Raw genomic sequence first — 17639 nt, 5'->3', positions numbered from 1 at the left:
ATGGCTCTGCTTGGTTGTGCTGTGTGTGTCCCCCAGCAGTCCACATGGGGAAGCTGCTCGCCCAGCCCATGCTCAGGAGAGCCCCCTGAAAGCTTGGGGAAAGGGGGAGTCATGCCACCCGCTGCCACCCTGCAGCCACGTTCCTCCCGAGCGCCGCGGGGCAGGAGCCGGGCACAGCCAGTCACCGTGCCACGAGCCGGCTGCGTGCGCTGCTGGAGCCGGGCTGGCATGCGGGAGCTGCACAACGCCTGGAGCCAGCACCGCCAAGAGCAGCCTTGCTCCTCTGGCACAGGCGATTCGTTCAGGAGGACGGGCTCCGGCCGGACCCCCGGGGGGCTGGGGCAGCCGTGCAAAGGCAGCCCAGGCCTCGAGCTTTGCAGACACAAAACTACCCACCCAGACGGGCCTGAACCCCTTTGCCAACAGCGAGGTGGATGCTGAGCGGTGCCGGGGCAGGTTCGCTGAGCTGCCGAGGGTTACGGGCTGAATGGATGGGAGGACTTGTGAACCAGGGCAAATAACGTGACTTAACAAGTGAGTCACTTGAGAGAACCCACAGACACCCCTGTCCTCACCGCTGTCCTTTGGTAGGGAAGCTTCCTTCCCATGATAATCAAGCCATTCTTTATTAAAAAACTATTCAACAGGTATCTGGGGAGGCAGATAGACTTAACTCTCCTTATCAACTGGCGGCTTTTCATCTCCGCTACAAATCCACTGTCAGCAGGGTAAAGGCGAGTAGAAAGAGCTGCAGCAGTGTAGCGGGAGCCAGGGAGCCCAGTGCAGGGCTGGGGAAGAGCAGTAAAATCCTTAACAGAACTGAGGTTCAAAACGCTTTTCTGGTCTCTTTTGGAGGAAAACCAATAGACGAACCATCGCAAAATACTCTCGGCTGTCGCCAGGGTCGGGCTCACCCAGCGTGGGCTCTCCGTCGGCCTTGTAAACTGGGAAAGAGCTAAGAGTTGTCAAATGAGCCTTGTAACCATTGATATTTAATCTTTTTTTAAAATGTTCAGTTATAAAAAATGTAAAGAAATTACTGCTAGGCTGCGCCATAAAAAGCAAGCGTGGATATGGGGGACCCCCAGCACGGGCTGGGGAGAGATGGGGATGCGGCTGGCAGGGAATTAAAGGATTGAAACGTAATTAACGGCAGCCTGGGAGGCGAGCATGCCTCTCGAGCATACTTGTGACTTTTTTTTTTTTTTTTAAAATAGGATTACAAAATTGGTCAGGTCATCTGTGCCATACACCATCCCATTGCAGTAACATGCCCTGCGCAGGCGCAGAATGTGTATTAATTGCTTTCAAATTGTCTGCCCGTCAAGGCACACACACAAAAAGGGGCTTGTCAGCAGCCATTGCCACCAAGGGAGCCCTCCTCAATGATTTGTTCCTGAAAACTGTATCAGCAGGAAAAAAAAAAAAATACCTGAACCGAACACTGTCAGCGATGCTTTAAGATGGCAGCCTGTAATTCTAGGAGAAAAAGCACCAGTTCCTCCATCTGTACCCTCATACGCGTGATCCTGCCAGATTTAAAAACAAACCACCCCCGCGCGCAGCTCACAAAATCCCGTTCCACAGAGCACGAGGAGGCAGCAGCTCGCTGTTACCCTGCCGCTGACGTTACACCCGTTCGCCATATGAGTATCTGTCTCCAAATTAGTTTTAAAAAAATAAATAAATAAAATTGTATTTTCTGGGACTCGTGGAAATGGTCTAATCAGCCTCGCTGGACTGGATGGCAACCGATCTAATTCCAACGCACCGGTGAAGTATGTAGGTCAGCCGTGCAAAGACCGGTGCTGGGGCTCGGGGAACCTGGAAGGGCTTTAGGGGCCACGAGCAGCTCCAGCACACGCGCTGCCGGGCCGGGCTAAGAGGGTTACCGTGATCCTTGGATGGTAATCCCCCACTTAGAGCGTGGGAGTGGGCTGAGCCTCACCAGGGATGCTGCTGGGCTGGGAGGACTGGTGGAGGAGCTACCAGGGCAGCGCTGGTTTGCTGTGTCCTGGGAGGAGAGTTCCTACAAAGCGGGTGCGAGGGGACCAGGAGAACCCCAAACTCAGAGGGGGAATAACGCAGGATTTGTACCAGGGAGAAAACTGACGCTGGGGCTGCAACCCACCATCCCTCAGACAGTAGAGACCCCGGGTCAGCCTGCGTCCCTCCCGCTCCAGCCCCGAGATGCAGCTCGGGGAGGGGGTGCCCCCAGCCCGCTTCCAGCAATGCCCAAACGGGACTGGGCTGGCGATGGGCTCGGAGGCCCCAGGAGCCAGGCTCGCCGCTGCCCGCGCAGCCCCACGAGCTGTGGGAGCTCTTGCAGGGCGAAGCGCAGGGGTGGGAGGCGCAGGTACCTCCCAACGCTCTTCCAGCACAGTTCGGTCACAGATGCTATGTCAAAATAAGCATGCACTGACCCAGTTACGTAGTTGAGCCCTATCCATGTTTGAGGGAGGAAAAAGGGAGCCCCCAGCACTGGAAGAGGGTGGTGGGCTGCCCAGGAGAGAGGAGCTCAATGTCCTAATTAAATCACTTCCTAAATTACCCCTTCCAGCCCTCCCCCCCAGCTCTGAAAGCAGCACAGACAAGCTGCAGGGTGCTGGCTGTAAGTAATCCTCTCGTTATCCCCCGCCATCCTCCCCTCCTCCTGCCGCAGACACAGCCAGAGGATGAGGTAAGCACCACACTTCATCCCCGAGACGCCAGCAGCAGCGTATCTGCTCCTTCCACCGGCCGGGGAACGGCAGGGCGTGAAAAAGCGGCACAGACCCTGGGCTCTGTCGTCCCCTCGTCCCTCCACGAAGCACCAGCTGGCGTGCCAGGCGCAGGGGTACCCGAAGCGTTACAGGAGAGCCCCTGCTTGGCTTCGGCAGCCCGTGTCTCAGCAGTCCCTGCTTCAGGCCACGGCTCTTCCCCATCTCACCACGCAGCGCGGATATTTCCTAACAAGTTGTATAAGCATGAACGATGTGGTCCCATCCCAGCAGCAGAGGCTCCTTTCCGACAGCAGACGGGCCAGTCTCCAACCATCCGGCCAGAAAAGTAGGGGGGATAAATCTTTACCCCATGCACAGGAGACAAAGCAAGAAGCAACGGACTTAAACTGTCACAAGGGAGATTTAGGCAAGAGACTAGAACCACTTCCTCATGGCAATGACAGCTTTTCCTGAGAGGTGATGGAACGTCGGTCAGATGCCATCAGGAACGGGCTGCAGTGGCTGGTTTCTCATGATCCCACCTGCCCGGGCTTCCCTTGCTAGACTGGAAGCACTTTAGGGCCCCAATCCTTGCTGGGACAAGAGCCAAGGCACCTTGGTGCATGGCAGCACACTCGATACTGTAAAGGAGAGGAAAGCGTTCACAAAAAACTTGTCCTCTGTGTGGGGGGAAAGCTGGGAGTCATGTCACAGGCTCCTCTGCCCCAGCCCTGCCTCCAGATGATAATTAGTAGCTACTACAGCTAAACCTTGTGTGATCACCTACAGAACTCACCCCAGAAGTGTTTCATGTGGAACTAGCTAGCAAACTCCCTGGAGCACTACCACTCACTTTCCAGAAACCATCAGACAGCTGGAGAAGCCCCAGAGCACTGCAGGAAAGCAAACTGGCTGATCTTTCAAAAAGGTGAAGGACCTCAGAAGGACACTGATCAAAATCAGAGCTGCTCAAGAATTAAGGAAAAAAATATCATTAGTGGCAGCAATTAATATGGATTTGTGTAACCTCTGTGCTTTGCTGGGGACAGGAGCTTGGAAAGAGGCAGGAGCGCTGTTGTACTGTAGTACCTTCCACAAGGCATCCGACTGCTACCTGGCAGTTTGTAAAGAAACCAAAAGAACAATATTGAAATACCACTCAGATTTAAAAAAAAAAAAAACAAAACCCAAAGGCCCAGTACTGGAAATGACATCATGAGCAGGGACTCAACAAATCTTCTGGTGAGTTATTCCAAGATTAGTTCCCAACCTGAAAGAGAACACAACTGAGTTTGGAGGAGATAGGAACAGTGATACCAGCTGGGGAGATTGCCAGGTAAACTGGGAACAACTGGTATTTCAGTATAACAGAAATACAACTCTCAGTACAACTCTCCATGTGTTGATTCCTCATAACGGTTGGGAGCAGCTGCCAAAGCACAGCAAATCCCTACAACTTTGCACACAAACCCTGCTGCAGGCCACCTCTGGCTGCCTGATCCCCCCTTCTGCCTGCAGCCCTCTGAAGAGCAAATCCTGCCTGTGCAATCCTGCCTGCACAATCCTGCCTGCACACGGAGCAGGCAAGCGCTCGGTTTTCCACAGCCACATCCTGCTCTCATCAAACCCACAGGACAACTGAACGTTCAACACATACATCCCAGTCGCGTTACCCCGTGACACACCGCTGGCCCACCTGGTATTTTTAGGTTCCCAAATGGCACGTTGAGAGATTTATTGAGCTTAAAACCACGCAGCGCAGCTCCAGTGACGAATGAATCGATATGTACCAAGGCAGGGGCAAGTGGATCTTCTCTAGTTACACCAGTGGGTAAATAAGGATGGACTCCGTGTGTAAGAATTCTTTACCCACCTTATTTTTTAATACGATTTTAATTTGCATCTCTTCTTTGGAGAACACAGGAGGGGCTAGGGGCAAAGGACCTAACAGAAACAATAAATGGTGACTAAATATTTTAAAATATAGGTACTTATACTCAAATATCAAGCCCTGTAACAGCTTCTGTGTATGATACACAAATTTTTCATCTAGAGATCGAGGGGGTGTCAGGATGGGTCTGAAATTTCTAGAAACAACCCAAATTTACAGACCTCACAACATGCAAGAGACCTCTCCAAATGGTGTAAACAGTTGTGAGTCCAAGGCACAGACACTATTTATTAGACACATAACTGTAAAATAATTTGCACATTATAAAATAATTTGCACATTTATAGGACAGACTCCATTAGGTAAATCATTACTGCATGGAGTTATTTTCAAATTAAGAGGCCAAACCTCATCTTCTGCTGAGAACTAACACCAAGTGCAATTTCACTGATAGGCACGTTTGTTAGGTAAATGAAATACAAAAGTGAGCAAGGGGATTACAATGCTTCTGTTCGAGGGAAAAAGGCAAAAGGCAAAACTCGGGCACCAGGCAGCTACTCTGGAAGGAGACTGGCAGAAACCGTCTTGAATTTTGGCCCCTGCCTTCACAAGCTGCCCTCCCGGAGAGGCGTCACCACGGCCTCGCAGCAGAGCACTGCCTGGCTGTCCCCAGACCTCCTCAGCTGCTGTGTCAGCAAAACAGCAAATCCAAACCAGCGCACAGACCAGCAAGCCGCCCAGCTGGAGCCACGGATAAAGCCAAGATTGTTGCACGCACTTTACAAACGACGTCTGCCAACCTTCAGGGCAATTATTTGTGTACAGCCACAATGAGGTGAAGACAGCGCTGCAGCGCCCCAGGGTTTGCTGCCCTCTGACTGCGGGGCAGAGATGCCAGCGCCTCCAGCCCAAGCTGGACATCCAGAGCTGTTTGTGTGACCATCCTCAGCCTCTCTCCCAAAATGTGAGAAACTACTTCTTCAGAGTCCAGGAGAGGCAGAGTTAAGCCAGGCTGCTCAGAGCACAGCCATGATTCCCGCCCAGTGCTCCTCAAGGAGCTCACAATTCCCCCTCCCTGAATCACAGTGCCCAGGTGTCCCAGAGTGTGTAGTGAGGATCCACTGGATTATACTGGGATCACAGAAAACATCCCAGGGAGAGGAAAAGAGTTACAACCCATCTGTAATTGCTGTTGTCATTGCTGAGCCACCACTGAGTGCCTGTCCTATTTCCAAGTAACTTGTAGCATCCATCCTACGTAACACTGACCAAAGCAAGAGCGCGCGTCCAGGAAATAACGCCAGTCATGACCCAGGACACGGGCTCTACGCTGGAGAGCATGGGCTCCACGTAAGAACTGTGGTAGGAAGCAGCTGAAAATGGGTCACCGGTGCATCTGCCAGCCAATTCAGGGAAGGCAATCCGGGCTGTGTAACCGGAGAAACAGCCCAAGGCAGAAAGTGTTTGTTCGCAGCACATCTCTGGATAGGACTTTGCTTCCTACTTAACATGTGCACTCCTGGGCTGCACAGAGCCCACTGCAGTGGGCTATGGATCCAAGCACCAGCAGCAGCTACAGCACATGGTGTTCCACCAGACAAATGCCCTACACACAAAGATGAAAAGGAGCCCCGGGACTCTCATCCATGGGACTGAGAAGGACTTGGGGGTGTTGATTGATGAAAAGCTCAACATGAGCCGGCAATGTGCGCTGGCAGCCCAGAAAGCCAACTGTGTCCTGGGCTGCATCCCCAGCAGCGTGACCAGCAGGTCGAGGGAGGGGATTCTGCCCCTCTGCTCCACTCTGCTGAGACCCCCCTGCAGTGCTGCGTCCAGCTCGGGGGTCCCCAGCACAAGAAGGACATGGAGCTGTTGGAGCGAGTCCAGAGGAGGCCACGGAGATGATGCGAGGGCTGGAGCACCTCTGCAATGGAGACAGGCTGAGAGGGTTGGGCTTGTTCAGCCAGGAGAAGACAAGGCTCCAGGGAGATCTAATTGCAGCCTTCCAATACCTAAAGGGACTGTTTATCAGGGAGTGTAGTGACAGGACAAGGGATAATAGGTTTAAACTAAAAAAGAGGAGATTGAGATGAGATCTGAGGAAGAAATCCTTCCCTGTGAGGGTGCTGAGGCCCTGGCCCAGGTTGCCCAGAGAAGCTGTGGCTGCCCCTGGCTCCCTGGCAGTGTTCAAGGCCAGGTTGGATGGGGCTTTGGGCAAGCTGGGCTAGCGGAGGTGTCCCTGCCCATGGCAGCGGGTGGAACTAGATGGACTTTGAGGTCCCTTCCAACCCAAACCATTCTGTGATTCTATGACTCTATGACTCTCTTACATGTGCTGGAAGAGACTCAGAGCTGGTTGCAGCAGCAATCTTAAAGTGAAAAGACAGAAAAACTTCTAAGTGTCAGCAATGACGAAGTAGCCAGTATTTCCACAGATCCTACCGTCAGCACTGTCCTGGGGCGTCCTCATGTTACAAGCTTGGTGAGTGGGACTGGGGTGTTAGGCAGAGGCACCGGAGAAGCAGCCCCAAAAAGACACGTGTTAAGCCACTGCATTCTGGGAATTACCCACCACTTTGGGCTGCGTCCGAAGCTCAATCTTCCACGGACTTTTCGTCTGCAACTTTGTGTTTTCACCATGTCTGAGAAGAAGATTTGGGAAAAGTATTTTCACGGCATCACACAGCTCTGTAAGCTCTTTGTTCACAGGGATGTCCTAGAGGGGAAAATCAGTACAGATAAGCAAGCATGTGGTATGATTTACAGTCCCTCAGGAAATAGATATTGCGATATATTCAGCGCTCTCTAAACCCAGACACAGAATTCTGACACAAGGTTGTGAGATCCAAGGCTGTTAGCCAATACCACCACATTACTGGTGGATATGAGATTCCACAAGCAGCAGCATTGTGCTCCCAGGGCAAGAAGCAGAAGAGTTAAAGTGGGGTGAAGCAGCAGGAAGATATGGGTTTTCATGCAAGATCTTCACTGCGCTGCCAAAAGACAGTGAGCTAAAGAAGTGCATAAAGGTGGAGAACACCCTGTCAAAAACAAACAAACAAAAGACCTGGAGAGAAAGTCAGGACAATGCCAGGACAGATAGCAAGCTCAGAAGAATAGTCTACAGGAAGAGAAGGTAAAACAGCTGGGAAGGAGGAGGCATGTGGGATAGCCACTGAATGACAGAGGATGTCAGTCAATACAGAGGAATGACAGTCAATACAGTCAGCAGAGCTGAGGTGCAAACCTCCCCATGCTAAAGCAGACCTTCACACTTAGGTGTGCTAGTTTTGCCTTCATTACCATTGATTAAACCCCCATCTTCTATACACAGATCTCATGTAATCACCTCAGACATAGTCACCTACATTGTATATGAGTTAGGCAACACAAATCCCTCCTCAATAAACAACTAACTGCCTTCTCTTTTTAGGAATTTCTGAATTTGCAGGCAGCCAGATTTCTCCCAGTGCCTAGCACCGAGAACCGAGCCCTTCTTCCTCCACACCCTGCTGCTGCCCCAAGCCCGAGCAAAGCCCAGTTTGGTGCATCCACGCATTTTGGTGCTGCTGCAGACACACAAAGTGGGGCCTGGGCACATACAGACATGCCCATTTCAGGTGGGGGCCATTCCCTCCATATCCAGCCCTCACTGGGCAGCAACACCACCAGAGCCAGAATCCCTCTGGCAGCACTTTGTTATTCATACACCACGCATTCAACCTCTTCCCTCCCTTCCCTCTTCTTTCTGGTGTAACACTTACTGGCAAGTCCAGGATCTCTAGGCCAGTGCCAGAATTTGCTTGTAGAGCTTTAACGACCCCACAGCAGCCTTTGCTCTGCATGGGATTTCTGGTCATCTGCAGTCCGAACAGAAACAGCAGGAGGATGTGTGACATGGGGTTTTTTTTGTAGGATCTTTGACGGTACCAGTGGTCCCCAGTGGGTGGTACCAGCGGGGTTTACTTCAAGTACCAGTAAGCAGTGGGCCTCAAGTGGCCATCCCAGTGCCGCCCGCATGCTGAGCTGGACACTACTGCTGCAGAAATAGGATGCTACCCATGCTGCAAGACACGGCAGGACAGGCTGCAGTTCACACAGCGCCAGGCTCACAGAAATCTCTGTTCACCAAGGAAACTGCTGGTTACAAGCCCTCTGTCTTAATGAGAGCATACTGCAAGCAGGGAAGCAAGGAGGCAGACAGGCTGGGGCAAGCAGCTCCCTTATTTCACTGTGGATTTGTTCTACGAGTTCCAATCCAGGATGTATGTGCATCAGTGATGTTTAAATATGGATAAGAGGCTCCAATACTTTCCTAGGAAAGTTACTTACATTAAGTCTTTTCAGAGTCTTGTTTTCTTTCAGGCCAGCTGCAACGTGCAGAGCTCCTTCCACTGAAATACGGTTGTTGCTAAAAACAGATAAAAGGCATGCTTCACACGCTGAGCTGCAGGTTCTCCATATCCACATCACTCAGGTAAAGGATATGCAACCTCCTGCTTCACCCAGCACTGAAAACATATCCAGAGGGAATTTAGGGCAGCTCCTTCCAACTGAACAACTGTATTTGGGAGGCTGGAAGCGGTGAGGAGTTGCCAAATCCCACAGTCCGGCAGAGGTGAAGCTGCACAGCTCCACACCCCTGGAGCGAGGCTGACCATATATTTCCAATAGGTGCAGACACAAATGTATGCAGCATGCATATGGCCAGCCATACAGATCAACACAGACAGAAACCCTCAACATTCACGCCTTGTCCCTCTCTCTTCCCATGCTTGTTCCTCCCCAGAGCGCTTGGTTCCTCCCCTAAACATCCCCCTTGTGCAATCCCCAGATGCTCTTCCCCCACATCCCGTAACACGTTCCACAGACCCTCAGCAGTGACCCCCAGTTTAAGGAGAGGGATACAAGGATGACAAGGGAACTGGAGCATCTCTGGTATGAGGAAAGGCTGAGAGAGCTGGGGCTGTTTAGTCTGGAGAAGAGAAGACTGAGAGGGGATCTGATCAATGCTTATCAATATCAAAAGGGCGGATGTCAAGAGAAGGGGCCAGACTCTTCTCTATGGTGCCCAGTGACAGGACAAGGGGCAACGGGCACAAACTGGAACACAGGAAGTTCCATCTCAACACAAGGAAATCTTCTTCCCTCTGAGGGTGACCGAGCCCTGGGACAGGCTGCCCAGAGAGGTTGTGGAGTCTCCTTCTCTGGAGAGGTTCAAAACACGCCCGGATGCCATCCTGTGCAACCTGCTCTGGGTGATCCTGCTTTGGCAGGGGGTTGGACTAGATGGTCTCCAGAGGTCCCTTCCAAGCCCTGCCATTCTGGGATTCTGTGATTCTGTGAGAGGAACTGCAATTTGCGATGAGACCAGCAGCGCTACAATGTTGTAGCGCTCCCTCTGCCTTATGCACCGACTGCTCTCTGCAGGCAGGAGATCTGACTGGCTGCCGGGGCTTCGACCACCACTGCAAAATGGGAGAAAATGTGCAGCAGGAGCAGAGTCTGACTCACCTAACGTTGAGCTCTTCCAGCACGTTGTTGGCTTTAAGAGCCTCCCCCAAGGCAGCTGCTCCACTGTTGCCAAAGCCATTGAAGGAAACATCCAGCACTTTGAGGAATATGTTTGCCTGTGGAGTGACACAAACACACACTGAAAGTCTGCCTGTCACTTGATTCAACTCTGAAGAAATATCCTGCCTGTGCACTACCGTTCCTTCTACTGTCCAACCAGAGTTGGGGGCTTGCGCCACTAGTCCTTGGGTGGCACATATGATTTGCATTATACAAGAGGTAAAAATAATTTACTTTAGTGGCCCCTTTCAGCCTAAAAAGCTGGAAGAACTGTTTCTTACTTTAGTGAGAGACTACTTCCTTTTAGTAGAGTAAAAACTATATAGACTACAAAACAATTTCTGTATTGATTTATGAATCGAAAGTGAAATGAAACAATTCAAAGCATTCATTTTGGTAATTTTGACTCTAACAAGGGAAAGAAGTTGAAATAGGGAAAGAAGTTGAAATAGAGAAATAAAAACATATGCAAAATGTCAATAGATAATAGATGAATTTACTTTCTTAGTTCCAAGGTCTGTATGATCCCAGATGATAGATGGCTGATGGACAGGCAAGGGCACAGGGCACACCGCACATCATGGCATTCATGCTCATTTAAACAGATAAAGCTTCATGTGAGTTCTCAAAATTTAAAAACAGGAGTGAAAACATTTCGTACCCCCAAGCCTTTGGCCAAGGCAGCAGCCCCCTGGCTATGGAAATGGTTCCAGCTGATTTTCAGTTCCTTTAATCCAATGTTTTCTGCTATTGCCGTTCCAAGAACTTCACCTAAGAAAAAATACATGAAGCCAAACAGTTTAAGAGTTAAAAGGATTAGCTGCTTTGCAAAACAGGAAGCTTGGGTTAGTTTGGGGATTTCTCTGCAACTGTCTGTATTACCTCCAGGCAGGCAATTAAAGCTACAACATATTATTTTCTTTTATACCTCGTTTACCATAAACACAAGGCAGAAGCTGCCGGACAATAAAGTATATGTGTTCTCTGACCACGGGTTGCAAATGTAGCTGAGAAGGAGAGAAAATCCAATCACTGTATCACAAAGCCAGGGTCTGCTGCTCATGCGTGGAGATGTGACTGCACAGGCTCATCCTCCTGCCCGACGCGAGGCTGAAAGCTGAAACCAAGCAACCAGGTATCTTCCCCCAGTCTCTCACCCTTCCCAGCTCTGGCCTCCAGCCAGCTGAAGTCTGCTCCTCCATTTGGCTGGCAGAGAAGCCAGCTCTGCTCTCTCTTTAATCCTTCCCAGAGCTCCTGTGCCATTACAAAACCTGAACAGGTGTCCTCAGCAAGCGTTCTGCGAGTTTCCAGTGGGGCAGGAATGAAATGAGGTTGTCGACCAGCGCAGCAGAAAAGGAAGGCATCGCCATGCTGGAAGACAAGCTTGATAGGACAAGAGGAAACGGCCTCAAGTTGCGCCAGGGAAGGTTTAGGTTGGGTATTAGAAAAAAATTCTTCACCAAAAGGGTTGTCAAGCACTGGAACACGCTGCCCAGGGAAATGGTGGAGTCACCATCCCTGGAGGTATTTAAAAGGCAGGTAGATGTTTAGGGACATGGTTAGTGGTTGCACTGGCAGTGTTAGGTTAACTGTTGGACTTGATGATCTTAAGGTCTTTTCCAATCTAAACAATTCTGATTCTAAGACCAGAACACTGGGGAGAGCTGTTTGTAAAGGCAGCAGGAGGTGAGCAGGATAGGAGTGGATAGGAAAGCAGCCATTGCAGCCTTCACAAGTCAATATGAGGAAAAAAGCAGAACAGATCTGGGAAGGAACCAAGTGAAGAAGAGAAGACCGAGACTCTCAGAAGACTGAGAGGGGATCTTACCAACACTTATAAATATCTAAAGGGCAGATGCCAAGAGGACAGGGCCAGACTCTTTTCAGTGGTGCCCAGTGACAGGACAACGGGCACAAACTGGAACACAGGAAGTTCCATCTCAACATGAGGAAACTCTGAGGGTGACCGAGCCCTGGGACAGGCTGCCCAGAGAGGTTGTGGAGTCTCCTTCTCTGGAGAAATTCAAAACCCACCTGGACGCCATCTTGTGCAACCTGCTCTGGGTGATCCTGCTTTGGCAGGGGGTTGGACTAGATGATCTCCAGAGGTCCCATCCAACCCTGACTGTTCTGTGAGTGTGTGACCCTCTGAATGGCTGGTGTGTTCCCAGTGGCCAGAAGAGATAAGGATTATCACTTCCTCTCTTGTGAGCCAGAGAAGCCCACTGAAGACATGGAGGATCTTCAAGGAGGAGGCTATAGCAGGGGAGATGTATGATGACTAAGGGTTGTAAAGCAGTGGATGGAGAGAAGATGGTGGATTTTTCATGAAAGACACAACCAGGGGAGAATGTGGATCTGACAGACAGCATGGGATGAGGCACGGGAGAGGAAAAATTCAGTATCTCCCTTTTTGAGTGTGTACCCATCACAGACAGTGTTGGAAGTAGAGGGATTTGGAGCACAGCTGTAGGGTGAGACCAGGAGTAGGGAGAAGATTTGTGCATCTTCAGCCTGGAGATAGTAGCAGAACACATGGCTGGGGCTGCCCAAGGATGGCCACAGATGGAGAAGATGAAGCACATGCCAGTAAGGTGCAAAAAGCAGATAAGCATAAAGGTTGAAAACTCAGGGATTAGCGACGACATCATGAGGAGTGTTCTGCAGATGTGGACAGTCAGGAAGAAAGGGTGGGGGAGTTCAGCCCAGCACAAGTGCACCTGGTGAAACCAGGACAGACAAAGGCCCAGGGAGTAATAACTGGATTTCATCACATCACACAGCATCACTGGAGCACTGTGAATGCAAGGATGTAACAGCGTGCTTGGAAATCAAGAGCCAAAGGGAAAGCAATATGCACTAACGAGGCTGAGACCAACAAGAACATGGAAAAGAAACAGCCAAAGTCATTAGCAAAGGAAGTCTTCAAACCACAAGCCATCAAGGGTGGCAAAGTATCAGGGAAGCACAACCGCCTGCCGTTCCAGTCTCACACCCTCCCCTTGGCACCTGCAGTCACCTCTCAGGGACAGGGAGCTAGGCAGAAGGATTGCTGGCTAACTCCGTTCTGCTGGGGTTTTTCTGCTTTTATTGAGCATTTTACACAGCTGTGAAAGCTGAAATAACGCTCGAGAAAAAAAGCAAAGGATAGTTCAGTGAAAGGAAGACCATCAGAACTTGGGAAATAGGAAGAACGGGAAAGAAACAGAAGAGGTAAATCTTGCAATACCATAAGAAAAGTCAGAGAATGAAGACGAACAAATGACGATAGCTTGACACTCGTTTTGCCTGCAGAGCCAAAAATACTTTTCAGGAAACTGAAAATATTAACCAACCCTGCTCTCCAAAGGTCTGAGGCAAGGAAGCGACTCATTAAGCTGCACTGCCAACTGCAGCAGCACCCCTCTGTGCAAGGTGCACAGACAGCACTTTACCTGCTTTGTCACCAAACATGTTGTAACTCAGATCTAGAATTTCCACTTTGCTGTTTGCTGTGATGGCATCCGCTAAATATTTTGCTGCATGGTCATCAAATTCATTTCCTGAGAGCTGGAGGGACACAATTGTAGTATTTTCTAGAAGCATAGCGGAAAAGGCCTTAGCTCCTTCAACGCCTAATTTGTTGTCAGATAAATCAACAGCTGGGGAAAGAAAAAAACATTATCAGATCATCAAATCATATCAGATCAGATGCCAGGGAGGCACCTGACCACTACGCTGCAATGGCAGAAGCGGTGCCAGACTTGGAAAACAAGAAAGCTGAACCTGATCTAACAGACTATTTTAGTAGGCAGAACTTCATTTTTGAATTCACAGCTTGTCCGTAAGACAGGCTCATTCAAGTTTTGCCACATGAATATGAGCATGAGACAAAAGTGCTCCTTGTACATCTGTGCTTCCTACTCCAGGCACAACCTACACTCAGCAAAGTTATAGCAGGTTTCCTGGTTCCATCACAGCTTGAAAAAAAGCGTAGTCTGGGAGAGACAGCAAAGCTAAACGTAACACCATGAATGGACAGACAGACACTGAGACCCAAATCTGAGAGCATGAACTTCTCTGCCCACCTACATACAGAATGAATTTTCCTAGCACAGAAGGAAGTAGCAGAACCCTAAACCTCCAATACTGAATCCAATGACTAGAAAACAAAAATAAGGAAATCCCATGTTAACAGGGGCTTCAGAGCACTGAAGCTGTCTCCTTCATCCATGATGACTTCCTGACAAAGCAGATTAGAGTTCCCTTAGCTATACGAGAGTTGTGTTCTCAGCTGTCCAAACTCACCTAGTTCTTTGTGAATAAAATACACCCTTCAGTGCAGCAACCAGCGTGACTTACAGCAAAGTTCTGCATGTATCGTAGCATGGGCCTGGAGATTCAGACACTGAAACAGGAGACGTTTTTCCAGCAAGTGCAGGAAAATGTGACACAGAGATGAGAGGGGCTCCACGCAGAGCCATGCTGGGTCTCTGCTCTGTGCTCTTCACACAGAAGCACAGCACAGGGACTGTCTCTGCATGCAACGACCTCAGGTTTGGCAGGGCTTGTAGTGCTTCTGGGTAGGTGCTGGTACAACCAGTTGTATCCCACCGAACTGCCTTTGCCGCACCTCAGCTCTGCATAGCCAGTGCAGGACCCTGCCACGCGTAGCCCACAACCCAGATAACCTGTCCATCTATAACTGGGACTTACTACTTAAATTATGAAAGGCAGGAATATCAACCCTGGAAAAGCGGGGACTAAAACCAGGATCTCTAGATGCAACAATGCCTGACTGAGACTTAAACTGAGGAAGCACCGCTCTGCTTCCGCTCCCTGTATCTGTAGTGTCTCTGGTATAATACTACAGAGGCATCAGACATGTGGAATGTCCCTGGGAAGAGCAGACGTGCTGCTGCTAGAACAGAGCCTTGCAGATTCACTCTAGATAGGCTTCTCTTCCACCTGTCCCTACAAAGAAGCCTGGTTTTCCTAGATGCAAATCCTGCAAATTCAACTTAGAAAGCCTTAACCATTATTAGCAACGTTCTCTGGATAGTCTGTGCTTCAGGTGGATGTTTCTCATCAACAATCAAAGCAGAAACTTGCTCTTTCTCCTGGCTTTCCAGCAGCTTCACAGGAATAACAGGACTGGGCTGACTCCAGTAAGTGGCATCCTAACTTCACAAAAGTGAAGGCTATGAATCCAGGTGGAAAAAGGTGACCAAGCAGCACGGTTGTAAACACTCCCTGTTCAAACAGCACCCCAGTTCTGGAACACTATTCACACACAGAGAGACACTATGACAGCAGGACTGGTTAAATCCACAAAGAAGCCAGCACAGCTTCCTCCCCTACAGCAACACAACCACCAGAGAACAGCAGATGGGAGAATGCAGACCTGAAATGTAGCAGTTTTCTTTCAGCATCTCTGCAATAGCAGCTGCCCCTTCTCCCAGCAACCAGTTGTCACTCAGGTCTAAGGTGAGGACAGAGGTATCCACCATCAGGGAAAGGGCTAAAGCCTTGGCACCCTGCAACAAAAAAAAAAAAACCCACAAAACAAACAAACAAAAAAAGCACAATACATCAGTTGCAGTTTCATTGGGCTCACAAAGATCTTGTGAATGTTTCTGTTGCGGCTCCCCTTAGCCTGGCAGGGCTCGGGGGAATTTCACAGAACAATCAACAGAATTGTGCAAAAAGATTCCCCTTTTAAAACCATTTAAAGCTAGGCTGGAAAAGCAAACACGGAATATGGTTTATGTTCAAGAGATTTCATTCCGCTTATGCTAATTAAAAATTAATTTCTCCTTCCATAAAAATGATGAATAATACTTATGCTGTATAATTCAGGTTGTAGAGGAAAAGGGAAAGTTTCTGGCCCACTGTGCCCATCGATGTACCTCTCCAGACATCACTTCTACCTGGCACTCTGAGTACAGCCATAGTAAGCACCCCTTTAGTTTACTTATTGCTGCTCTGAATCCTGACCTCGACATTTAAGAATCTTCTACTGCATCAGTATCCTGATCTGTTTCACTGGGATTTCTTGGGAATTTCAAAAATATTTAAACAGAAGTATGCCAATCACCTTCTGATTACTCAACAGATACTGCAAAATCAAATTATTTTCTCCAGCCTTGGATGTCAGACACAAGGAAATGAACTGGAAGGGACCTTGGAGAACTATTCCAGAGAAAATAAACTCAATAAAATAAACAGAACAAAAAAGTTTATCACCAAAAATTAGTATGAAAGGCCACGCCCTTTTCATGGTCCAAACTACGCGTTTCCAAAATGCCAGCCCACTGAAAGCAGCTTTCAGGGATGGGACTGCCTGACCCAAACCAATGTGTGAATGTACAAAAGGTTTATAATTCCTTCCTAAAAAATATTAAGGTAAAAAATGTGAAGTACTCCAGGGGAGACAACACACTCTCATGCAAAATTCTCAACCTGAGCAGAAGAGCGGTACTGACACACCCGCGCACCTCAATCTCCCACCTCTCCTCCCATGCCTGGGGAAGGACACAGCTCCCGCTCCCAAGCCCTGCAAAACAACGCCCTGACAAATCCCTGCTGCTCGACAAACACCAACCCTCGCGTGGCGTAATGCCGGCCTCTGAGCGGTATCTGAGCCACCAGCAAGGCACGAAAGGGAGGGTCCTTGACATAAAACTTGGGTTGCTCTGATACTCCCAGAGTTCCCACAGCATTTGTGTTGGGAGAAAGACAAAACTGACAGTCCCTAGGTTGGGGTGTCTGCACTGGTTCTGGCTCTGGCGAGGGACCACAGCTAAGCCTGACGGCGGGGTGACGGTGGGGGACAGCCCCGGCCAGCTGACGGGATTCACAGTCCCTCTGACGCCCCAGGGCCCGGCGGGACATGACCCTCAGGCAGGGTGGTGCTGCTGCCGTCCCTCACCCGCGGGCCCAGGCCACGGTGCCGCAGGCTGAGCGCGGGGCCCGGTGTGCGCCGCAGGAGGCCGGAGGCCGGGGTCACGCCGCAGGCCCGGCACGCAGCCAGGTACCGGCTCTCTCCTGCCAGGCTGCCCGCGTCCTCCTCGCCTGCAGGGAAAGAGCGTTGGAGAGAGTTTCACCAAGTGCTCCCGCGAGGCCCCAGCGCCCACCGCGCTGTTGCTGTTCCTTCACCGCCACAGCGGGGACGCGGCCCAGGCCCGGGACCGAGCCGGGCCTCTGCCTCCCAGGACCGGCGGGACAAGCCTGGCGTTCCCCTGGACCCACCCCGAGGACACCGCCCGCGAAGGCCGGGCCGGATCAACCCCGGCCGGCGGGGCCGCCTCACGCCGCACCCGAGCTCCCCCCGTCCCCGTCCCCGTCCGCGCCGCTCCCGCCGCCCCCCGCCGCCGCCGCCGCCATCTCCGGCCCGGGCCCGCCGCGCCGCTGCCATAGCGACGGGGCGGGACGGGGCTTCGGCGGGGCGGCTCTGCGGAGGGGCGGGGCGGGGCCGCGGGGGGGCAGGGCCG

At 50.7% G+C, this 17639-nt stretch overlaps 1 protein-coding gene across 4 annotated transcripts; it reads right to left on the bottom strand.

Moving 5' to 3' along the window:
- Positions 1 to 3833: 3833 nt before the first annotated feature.
- On the bottom strand, positions 3834 to 17546 carry LRRC74B (leucine rich repeat containing 74B). Of its 4 annotated transcripts, none has more exons than XM_054844849.1 (10): positions 17466 to 17546; positions 17078 to 17220; positions 15551 to 15683; positions 13602 to 13808; positions 10829 to 10938; positions 10108 to 10223; positions 8926 to 9004; positions 8358 to 8453; positions 7166 to 7309; positions 3834 to 3972 (listed from the first exon to the last, which is right to left on the bottom strand). In XM_054844849.1, the coding sequence occupies exons 1-10, from the start codon at positions 17530 to 17532 to the stop codon at positions 3961 to 3963; spliced, it is 1107 nt and encodes a 368-aa protein (XP_054700824.1). In that variant the 5' UTR covers positions 17533 to 17546; the 3' UTR covers positions 3834 to 3960. The 4 variants fall into 4 exon arrangements, with proteins under 4 accessions (XP_054700824.1, XP_054700823.1, XP_054700825.1 ...); XM_054844848.1 differs by lacking the exon at positions 3834 to 3972 and adding an exon at positions 4473 to 4646; XM_054844847.1 differs by lacking the exon at positions 3834 to 3972 and having other exon boundaries at positions 4665 to 7309.
- Positions 17547 to 17639: the final 93 nt, after the last annotated feature.

This window comes from Grus americana, chromosome 16 (assembly GCF_028858705.1).
Source record: "Grus americana isolate bGruAme1 chromosome 16, bGruAme1.mat, whole genome shotgun sequence".
NCBI classification, from domain to species: Eukaryota; Metazoa; Chordata; class Aves; order Gruiformes; family Gruidae; genus Grus; species Grus americana.
The sequence above is the reverse complement of the archived record's forward strand: the minus strand, read 5'-3'. Positions and strand labels throughout refer to the sequence as shown.

What these genes read in the sequence shown, in the direction of transcription:
- LRRC74B (XM_054844847.1), bottom strand. Translation starts at nt 17,532, where the DNA reads ATGGCGGCGGCGGCGGCGGGGGGCGGCGGGAGCGGCGCGGACGGGGAC. An exon ending in AGAAAACTGCTACATTTCAG is followed by an intron (nt 13,809 to 15,550) that starts GTCTGCATTCTC and finishes TTCTTTCCCCAG; the next exon opens with CTGTTGATTTATCTGACAAC. An exon ending in CTGGAAGAGCTCAACGTTAG is followed by an intron (nt 9,005 to 10,107) that starts GTGAGTCAGACT and finishes ATCTGTTTTTAG; the next exon opens with CAACAACCGTATTTCAGTGG.